Consider the following 10798-nt stretch of genomic DNA (forward strand, 5'->3'; position numbering starts at 1 on the left):
TAGGGAATTTAGGAGAATGAGTTGAAAATGGGTAATTTGGAGCTTTAAAGCTTTATATATGGCTTAGGGTAACAGGCAAAATGACGTAGTATAGGATTAAATAACTAGGAAAAATCCCCAAAAGCCCCTTTAAAAAGAAGTTGTAGACTCGGCCTACCGGTCTATAGGTCTTTCTACGAACCGTACTGGTCAACCATAGAAAGATTCAAAAATCTTGAAATTGGACTAACCTTTGGTCCTGTCTACGGACCCGTAAACACCAACGGTAGAAACCAACTTGACCTCTTAAAAATTTACCAAGTCTGGGACTCACTTACGAGACATGTCTATGACTCGTACATGGGATGATGGGCCATCCTGATGAACCAACCAAAGGGTACTGGACTTATTTTGAAAAAATTATTTCCCCCCTTCCTATGGTTGCCATCTACGACCCGTAGAAGCTTCTATGGTCCGTAGATGGGAATCGTAACACAGCCTACAACCCAAAAATATATTTTCTCCCTTTTCCAAATGCGAGGTGTTACACCGGTCTTGGTGGGATAAGATAAGTGTTATCATTCTTGATTTTCGGGTCATGACATTTCCCAAGTCTACCTGTGATGTCACCCTAAGGCTTCCCAAGCCTACCGATGATATCATCATAAGGCTTCCCAAACCTAGTTGTGATGTCACCCTATGGCTTCCCAAGCCGACCTGTGATGTCACCCTAAGGCTTCCCAATCCTACATGTGATGTCACCCTAATATCAGATATAACCTAACCCTACTATCACATAGATATTCCCAAATACAAAACAACCACTAATGTCAAATCATAGCCTAACTCTTCTACCACATAATATTCATGAATACAAGGCATATGAGACTGGCGCCTTAAACCAACTCATCCCACTTGACTCACATCCCCATTATCAAATAAGTTCTAAAAATACTAGACAATCATGACCAATCACACTTAACCATACACCAGACCCCAATCATCGGTCTAACTTAACAACCACCATTTCAATAAATCAATAACATCATGATAAATAGAAACACGGTTTAAAAACAACTAAAGCATTGAGTTTCCTTAAACTCAACTCAATAGTTAAAAAAATTATAATCACAAGTATAACACAGTCCGAATTCCATTACCTTGGATTTATATGCACAACCCGCAATACCATAATTCATCCCAATCACATATAACAACAATCACGGACACATAGACTCTCAGTCATAATATCATGAAATCAAACAATACTTCGAATCAACCAATGCATGAAATGTGTCCCACATGATCACAAATGCACATACATAGTCCTCTCATGAAACTCAACCCAAATTGTTAGTGTACCGACGTGGTACTCGATTCATCCATAGTTAGTGTACCGGCGTGGTACTTGAGTCATCCACAGTTAGTGTACCAGCATGGTACCCAATCCATCCATAGTTAGTGTACCTGTGTAGTACCCAAGCCATCTGTAGTTAGTATACCAGTCTGGTACCCGAGCCAACTAACAATCACAAAAAATCATGCACAATCACATAGCACAATGAACAATACAACTTGTAAACCACAAGTCATAATAACAAGTTTGTTACATGATATTATCTACGTGATGTCATTTCATATGTCTCCCTACCCATGCATTTCACAAATGATACTACTAAGCAGTAGACATGCATACATGCATAAACCGGAATTATACAACCATCACATGTATGCATGTACCAATAGCCAAATATTGGACCTTTTTTTATGAACACACATTTGTTCCCCTTGATTACCACAAGTCACAGAAATGGCTATAACCTAGAAATTTCATAACACTAACCTTACCATTAACACCAAATCACCCCAACAAGGAAACTCAAGATTAACAATCAAGACCTAGAGAAACCACCCCTTAGTTATTATCTTTTCTCCCCCTAACAACAATAAACAACAACTTTTAACCTTACAAACTTTGTACCGGAAGGCCTCGGCATGAAACCTCCCGTCAATGTACAAAATGTCATGCAGTAGAAAACAGGTCTAACTACTCAATTAAGAAAACCTAGCCTATCTAGGTGCCACGAAATTGCTTCAGAAGTCTGATCGCGAACCTTGAACCCTTTGTGAAGCTTTATCTTGTTCTTGGTCTAAAATAACAAATACAACACAACATTCAATCAAACAATGGCCTAAAAACTCTGGAATAAAGCCAATATTTCATGATCTTCCCCAACTTAGAGTTTTTTCCACCATGGAATCATGTCAAACCCCCCTCCCCTACGAGGATTAATTTAGATTCTAAGGCTTAAGAATCAATGTACAAAGTTAGGGAGTCAAATTCTTACCTTTACCGAAGAATTCCGTGGAAAAGTGAGTGCAAACTGCCCAAAATTGCCCCTCCCAAGTCCAAGAACACAAAGTGCATAAACTAAGGATTTTGGGGTTGTTTCTGCATAAAACCTTTTTCACCGTGCTATAGCGGGCCATCCCTCTATAGCGGCGTCGTTATAGCAGAAATTTACCATGTTTTAGTGGTCTGATCGTCACTACAGCGGGACGTCGTCCGCTATAGCAGTCTGAGTGTCGCTATAGTAGGCTCAACGAGACATTAGAGACTCCCACTCCAGAAAAAGGCCATTTTTACAACACAACCCCTTCTCTTGACGTCCCAACACATACCTTCCATAGCAAGATAAATTCCGGGAGTTCTACTTACCCGAATCCGATTTGGAAAGGCCCTATGGACTCCATAATGCCTTGGCTACAATAATATCTCAACCAAAACTCAACATAACACCCCCCACTGAATTCTAGATGATCCTAGACCTCACCTAGCCCAGATTCTTTCTAAGGATGGCTTAGCCAAAGCAATAAATCACTATCTTTAAAGTGTTTTGGCCCGAACTCTTCACTACTGGCCTACTCATAATAACCCGGTCAGATCGTTACAAAAACCTAATGTCTGCCTAAATTTAACAGAAAGGTAAGTTGTGAGAAGACAAAGTGAATTAAAAACATTTGAAAAGTGAGCGAAAAGGACATGTCACACAAGGAAGAACTCAGTATGAAATTAGACCATTGGTCGTCCAAGGGACTCACACTTAATATACAGAAGAGAGGAGAGTTTTAGTTTATCAACCTTCAAAATATATCTAAAAATATAAGGTTTGCAATGGATTCGATTTTTGAAGGTGTTGATATAATGATGACGACGAAACTTGGCAAAATATTTATAATGCCTAAAATAAAATATTTATTTACCTAGGTTAGCCAAAATTTTATTAGTTAGTATTAATTTGTGGTGTGGAGCTTTGGTGTTGATTTATAGTAAGTTTGATATTTTTATTTATTTTCTTAATAGAAACATACCTAAGAAATATCAATTACAAGGATGTATTAAGTAAGTTATAACTCACTATATATTTGTAACTTATAATAAAAGTAAAATAAGTGTGAAAAACGTATGTGACTAATTAAACTTCTTTATTAAATCAATCGTCTTGACCTCAATACAAACAAGTCAGGATACGATAATTTGCATTGATCGGTAAGGGTAGTGTAGCCAAGTTAGGAGAAGCGATGTACCCCAAGAGTGTAATATAGACAACTTATTCTAATACAATCATTAGTGGCTACATTCACAGTCAGTGGCAGAGCCACCTGTATTCAAGGGGTCTCAATTAACACCCCTTTAGCGGAAAATTACATTGTTTAGCAAGGTAAAAAGAATTTTATGTATACATATACTATATATTAACTCCTCTTGACCTCTTAGTGAATTTCCATCTATATATTTTGACACATCTTAGTTGAATTTTTGGCTCCTCCACTGTCTACGCCGACATGTTAATTACATATAGATCACATAGAGACAACTTAAATAATCCGCATTTATCATTTACAAAAAATTAAAGGTTATACTTTTTATTTCATGTATAATTATTTAATTACTCAAAACTTTACTTTATTAATATTGAAATTATTTTTTTAAAATGTATTATCCATGACTTGGGGAGAAATTAGTTAGAACAAAAAGGAGTGAAGACCTTAGAGTACTCTAGAGAGGAGAGCAGGGTTTCAATTAAAGCATCTACCTTCAAAATCTATCAGAAAAAATAGGGCTTGCGATGTGAGAAAACAAAGTAAATTGAGAACATTTGGGGAGTACATTAAAAGGACGCATAGCACAAAGGCTCAATTCAGTATGAAATCATAGAAATACCCCAAAAATGGATCAAACGTCACTCATCCATAGCACTACTTGTCCTATTACATTACTCACCAAAGCATAAGGTGTGAATGAAGGAGGAGAAAGAAAGGTTCAATACATTAATTGAGATTATTTTTTACCATAAATTTGACAACTACAAGCTAGTAAAGCAGCAACTGCAAGACTGGAGCAAAAGAATACAGGTCTCAACACTTGATCCATCAAATAACAAGATATGTGCCATATGACTCATTTTTCATGGACACGCGTACATTTCTTCAATCTGTTTTTCAAGAGCAAAAGCATTTACACCCTGAGATGATTTACAAGTAACACAACTCAAAATGTACAATCATCATTCTTCTCTGTACTGACCACGAATACAAACTGTGTTAAACCTTTTCACTCTGTGGAAGACCAAACGACGAAGGTGTAAAACAACAGAAGGGGCGGCAGCAGCCTAACCCCCACCACTTGGGTACCCGGGACATGCATTTGTGGTCAAATATCCGTTGACACAGATGGGTTGGTATTTGTAGTATGCAGGAACTATTCGCTGATTGCTCCTCACAATCCTCCAACATGGCTTTGCACTCTGGAGCTCACTATTAAAGTGGGCCTTTTAAGGTAACTGATCAGCTTGCACAATTGATAACTTCAGCTTCCCAGTTGGGCCTTGATATACATTGTTCGTGCTCTTCAAGAACTCTACCTCCACGTGACCTATATTTATCATATCGGTCATAGCAGGTGGCAATCCCCAATAAAAAACGACATTGGGCTCGGATGCATCAACATCAGCATACTCTGTTGGGTTGGGGTCACAAAACCCCAACAACTCCTCCAGCTGCCAACCAAGCAAGGAAGGTTTCTTCAAAATACAATACTCACAACATGAAATAGAAATAATATATAAAATAGAATTACTTGTAAAAGGAGATTGTTTTATGCATTGCCAGACAAACCAGGCAGAGACTACCAGAAACTGGGAAGAAAGAAAATCAAGGATCAAGTAACTCTCATCACATATCTAGTCTACCATGGAGCAGTATTGTTAAAACTTCTCTAATCCACTAGCATCTTGCGATCTATATGTACCCCAACGCTTTATTTAGATAGAAGACTTGATTCATAAACCTTACATAAAGATTTCTCAAATAGTCGTCATCATGCACCAAAATAAAGACACAAGAGTGATTGTCTTTTAAATGTTGAATTTCATTATCACAGTGATATAATACCTACCATGTTCACAGTACCAGAACGACTGTGATCGACAGAAAAAATCATATCTCTTCATGCATCATTGGAAGTCAACCACATAACATGATCACTTCAATTACCCGCAACATATTGGATTACATAAAATTATACAATCAAGTTCGTTCTAGCATGCAAATTTCCCATACCAAAGATTTGATAGTGTATAACCAGAAAGCATAATTACTTATCCACAACATATTGGATTATACTAAATCTATCTAGTTTAGCAGGTTTCCAAAGAAAACTTCAACATTGTGTCACCTTTCCAAATATTCTTTTTTCTAGTTAGAGGTGAAAATATGCAAAAAGCCATATATAATTCATGTTTAACAAAAGCTAAGAGATTTGAACGACAGAGAAACAATAAGTCAGTTGGCAAGTCACATACTTTGATAATTAGGCAGCGAAAGCGTGATTTGACACAACCCACCCAGTCACCTAGCTCATCTTTATCAGAAGCTGAGAGGAAAATTTTGACAAATTTCTCATATTTTCTTGGATAAGGAAAGGGCTCAAACAGGATGTTCCAATCAAATTCTGGCCTTAACATATCCTGCAGTGAATATGACATGTAGTGAGGAGGGAAAGGAAGGGGAACAAGAAGGACCAAGCACAAATAAAGGATGAAAAGGAAGCATTAAAGATTTAATTAGGAAACAGAATATATCAATAAATTAATACCAAAAGGCACATACCTTAGTCAGCATATGCCCTCTCATGAACTCACTCTTGATTTTGAAAAATGTACTTCTGACAATGTTTGAATGACAAAATTGATATGGGCTACATGGTAACTGGATTGGCATCCACAAAACTTTATCCGTGGGAATAAATGGCCAAGCAACTCCATCTTGTAAAACTACTGGAGTCGGCCAAGGCCAAAAGGAAAATGTTTTGAAGAAAATAAAAAAAAGTGCACTCAAACTGGCTGTTGGATGCCTTTGACAGATGAATGCTGAAAGCACTGCTAGATGAACTCCTCCAAAGAATCCGAGCAACTGCAGGTAATTGCTTCATTAGTTTTATTTCATGATCAAGATGAAGTTGGTCATGCTGAAATTTTAAAATAGAAAGGCAGGATAAAAAGTTCACAATCCTTACATTCCCATAAACTCCTCGTTTCTTTGCCCATAGTTTAACACAACGCAGAACTGCCTGGAATATCTGTAGGATATCACACCACAAAACTATGTAAGACATGGCAATTCTGATTAATGAGCACCAATTAAGAACCTATAACACACTGACACAACCCAAGAATATCCCAAAACCAGAACAGGCTTATTCAACTAAATTTGTGGGTAAGTAGCTAAGGTAAAAATGTTCAAACTACTAGAGTATCTTCAAATAAGTTCTCCACCGTACATCATATCTCAATAATTTGATAGTGACTAATTTCTCAACTAACTAAAAGTTTCTAAGGGCCTGTTTGGAAGGACACCCTGGTAATTTGGTAATTGGATTTGGTGTAATTGGTGTAATTACATTGTCTTGTCCTGTTTGGAAGGACAGGTAATTACTTGGTCAGCAGGTAATTGGTGTAATTGGCAAGAGGTAATTACACTCTACAATTCACAGGCAGAGGCTGTGAATTGCTAGTAATTACCTGGTGTAATTACCACCTGATTACTTTTTAATTTCCTTTTTTTTTATATCTATTTTTATTTCTTTGTTTTAATTTTTTTTACTTCTATTATTTTAAGTTCTTTTTTTATTTTTATTATTCTAAAAATTTGTAAAAGTTTATTTTTTATTTTATATTATTATATTTCATTTTCTTCTTGTTCTCAACCTTACTTTACATGATTCTATGTAATTTTCTCGTATTATCTATTTCTTTATGCCATGCTTATTTTCTCATTAGCATAATTTTATTAGTATTCTAATTTTTAAATTAAAACAGAATTTATTGTTAAGTAAGGTTATAGACTTACGTTTTCTTTATTAAGAAAAAAATAAAAATAAATCATATTTATTGCTATGTTGAAATTTATTATAAGAGTATTATGTTAAATTTTTTGTTTTGAATTTATAACTAATGTTATATTTTCAGTTTCATTTGTTTTAGTAATATTGAATTTACATTGCATGTCATTTTTTAATTAGACTTGATAGATTATATTTTTGTCAAACATTTAATAATTTATGACATTTTATTTATATATTATTCATTTTATCAAACATGCATTTTACGATATTCGTAGAAACTTCATACTTTTAGTTGTTACGATCAATTCAATTGAAATATATTAATTTGAAAAAATATAAATCAATTATTTTTTCATAATAGTAGTACAGAAAATATGTTTATTAATTAATATATTTTCAAACAAGAATATATATCTTAAATATTTAATTTAATGTCATTTATAAAGTTTTTTATTTGTCTAGTATAAATTCTAAATAATTAATTTTTATTTTTAAAATTTATTATAATTTTATAATTGCAATTGTGCATCCAAACAGAACATGTGTAATTACACTGTGGCATCCAAACAGGACATGTGTAATTACACTGTGACAACCAAACAGGTCAGTGTAATTACTAGACAGTGTAATTACTAGGCTGGTAATTAGTCCCTAGTAATTACACCAATTACTAGGCTGGTAATTACTACCCTAGTAATTACACCAATTACAATTACCAAGTGGCTTTCCAAACAGACCCTAAGTAACCTCTTTCTTAATTCCAAATGACCATAATCGAACTCATGGAGGACTTTGGTAAGAGTTCAGTACTCAGAATTGTACATCACTACAATCTCAAGCTTTCATTTTTGAAAAAGTTAAGTGAACCATACTAGGAATAACTATTAAGAAGTATTACTTACCTCTACATTTGGCACAAGTTGAAGAATTCTCCTATTTGCACGAACACCAGACAGACTTTTCCAACTCTTGTCATCAATATTCTTCAGGAAGAATGGATTGAATACATCCACATCCTGGTCATAGCATAGAAAAAGCTAATATGATGTGACACTTCATTCAGAAATAATATAATATTAGAGAGAGACATTTAAGAAATCTTTGTTTTCTTTTGCAAATGAGTTGGTTGAGATGTGGTGACTTATATGGTTGCTCAAACGACTGACCATCAATCACAATAACAACAATATAAGGGTAAACTCACCTCAGGTATGGATATTACTTTTAGCCGTGCATATGGAAGATCAATAGAGATCCCATCAAATTTGAATCTCATCAGAGGAACCTTCGCACCTTTGACACAGTGGATATCTGATACTTCTGGTCTGCTCGCGAGAATGTTGCGCAGAACAATGAAAAAGTCTTCCTACATGAATCACAAGGATATACCCATCAAAATATGCACAACCTCAACCAGATTCAAAGAAGCTAATAAGAAAAGGACTCACTTCTATTGTTGCAAAGCACGGTCCAACACATAATGCATCAATATCAGACTCTGAATTATGAACCTGAAAAGAATAAAACAAGTCAGACGGTGAGGAAACTGCAACTTTGAAAGTATTTTCTGCATCAACTTGCAGCTGTGATATTAAAAGTGGGAGAGAAGTAAACAGTAAAATTGCAATCTCCCAGGGCATGGATAGGTAGTGTTCAGTTACGGGTTAAAATAGAACCATATTTACAAATGTCAGTTTTAATGTTGTGTCGCTGAAAGTACATTCCCTCTTAGAAAGACTTTCAACTTGAAACTGCATTTTGCAACAAGAAACTGTCAGTTGATAACAAGAACACAAATTATTACCCACAGATCTGCCATCATACTACTGCATTCTCCAACCAAACAAAAGAAAGGAAACTGTCAAGTAATGAATTAAGACTTACTCCTAGACCATATGATCCATATGTCAATATTGTGCCAGAGGCAAACCTGAGGTATCTTTTGGGAAGAGCATGATGGTAAGCCACTGTCTGAACCCATTCCCTCACTATCTGATAAATGAGAATGAACAAATAATGTAACGGAGTTAATAACTCTTGCCAATTACAGAATTTACATAATGGAAAACAACTATGCATTTCGATGAGATGTTTAACCTTTCAGAAATTTATACATCATTAAAGATTATAAAAAATTCTGGTACTCTTAATTTTTATTTTATACAATATTGGATTGAGATCAGTGAAGATTTATAGCCGACCCCAACATGTTTGGGATTGAGGTGTAATTGCTATTGTAGTAAAAACAACAGAAAGAAACTCTATCAAATCTAATATAGCGCAAAGCCAAATCTATTTGGTTAATAAAAATCCAACAGATTTATTAAGGTTATTTAGCTCTATTGTTTTCTTCCCATTTCTTTATTCTTTGGCACATTTATTTTACATATTAATTTACTATCTTGTCTTAATACTTTAGCTAGTTCTTTTCTTGCAATATGATGAGTTCCATAAACCTATAAAAAGGATACTTTCTCAATCACCCAAGTAAAATGCACACTTCTTCCAATTGATTAACATATTTTCACCTTTTTGAGCTTGTGAATAGCATTTCTCCTTTTCATTTCCTCCTCTAGCGAAGGCACTAAACCTTCATCGCCCATAATCTGCTTATAAACAAAGGCAAAATTAATCAGAAAGTTGAGCAAATGAAAGTTGACACTTTGATCAACACTTAAAAAAATTGCTAACCTGAAAGAGTGACATTGACCTTTCCATCTCCATTCTTAGAATCCCATCTTGGTTTCCCCCAAAACCCAAAACCCCATCAAGAGGGGGTAGGGGGTTAAAATGGCCTACCTGATAATCAAGATTCGAGTTTGGACGCAACCCAATTGACCATCGGGGTAGATATGTATTCACATGTCGAGGATCAACCAATTGTTGCCTTTCAATATGCCCAAATTCCATACACAAATCTTCAATTGGAATTCAAGAAGATGAAGTATGAAAAGGTAAGGGAAAAGAAACAAACAAAAACCCTTATTAGAGATATTGATTTTCTAAAAACCCCTTATTGAGAAGAAAACAAAAAGGATTTAGTAAAGGGAAAAATATGAAGAAAGGATTATGGTGACCTCTCTGTTCGTGCTGTGAAATTTTGGAAATGGTGTATGAAAAACGGGGGAAAGAAAGAAGAATTGTTTGTCCCTGGTGTGTGTGGTTAGAGGTGAAAACGTGTTATGATGCGCAAAGTGTCACCATTTCAAATATTGACACCTATATTCTGTATTACACGTCATCTAATCCAAAATTTATTTTAGGGTTTGTTCAAATTGGTGTAATTACTCTCTCCGTTCCTATTTATATGTAGTCATTATTAAAAGGGAATATTGTATAAAATAACAAACTATTAATTCAAATTAAATGTTATAACCACAGTTTGATTTAATTGTAACCCGTAGCAAAATATTG

General features: G+C 35.0%; 1 protein-coding gene across 2 annotated transcripts; it reads right to left on the reverse strand.

Annotated features, from left to right (window-relative positions):
* Positions 1–4413: 4413 nt before the first annotated feature.
* LOC125809035 (nuclear poly(A) polymerase 3) lies at positions 4414–10376 on the reverse strand. 2 transcript variants are annotated; one of them, XM_049488709.1, is made up of 10 exons: positions 10076–10376; positions 9913–9990; positions 9269–9376; positions 8833–8895; positions 8589–8750; positions 8287–8400; positions 6557–6619; positions 6151–6453; positions 5844–6008; positions 4414–5039 (listed from the first exon to the last, which is right to left on the reverse strand). In XM_049488709.1, exons 1-10 carry the CDS (start codon positions 10292–10294, stop codon positions 4815–4817), a joined length of 1500 nt encoding a protein of 499 aa, XP_049344666.1. In that variant the 5' UTR covers positions 10295–10376; the 3' UTR covers positions 4414–4814. The 2 variants fall into 2 exon arrangements, with proteins under 2 accessions (XP_049344666.1, XP_049344667.1); XM_049488710.1 differs by lacking the exon at positions 10076–10376 and having other exon boundaries at positions 8833–9135; positions 9913–9996.
* Positions 10377–10798: the final 422 nt, after the last annotated feature.

This window comes from Solanum verrucosum, unplaced genomic scaffold (assembly GCF_900185275.1).
Source record: "Solanum verrucosum unplaced genomic scaffold, falcon-dt-bn FXZP01000296.1, whole genome shotgun sequence".
Classification (NCBI taxonomy): Eukaryota; Viridiplantae; Streptophyta; class Magnoliopsida; order Solanales; family Solanaceae; genus Solanum; species Solanum verrucosum.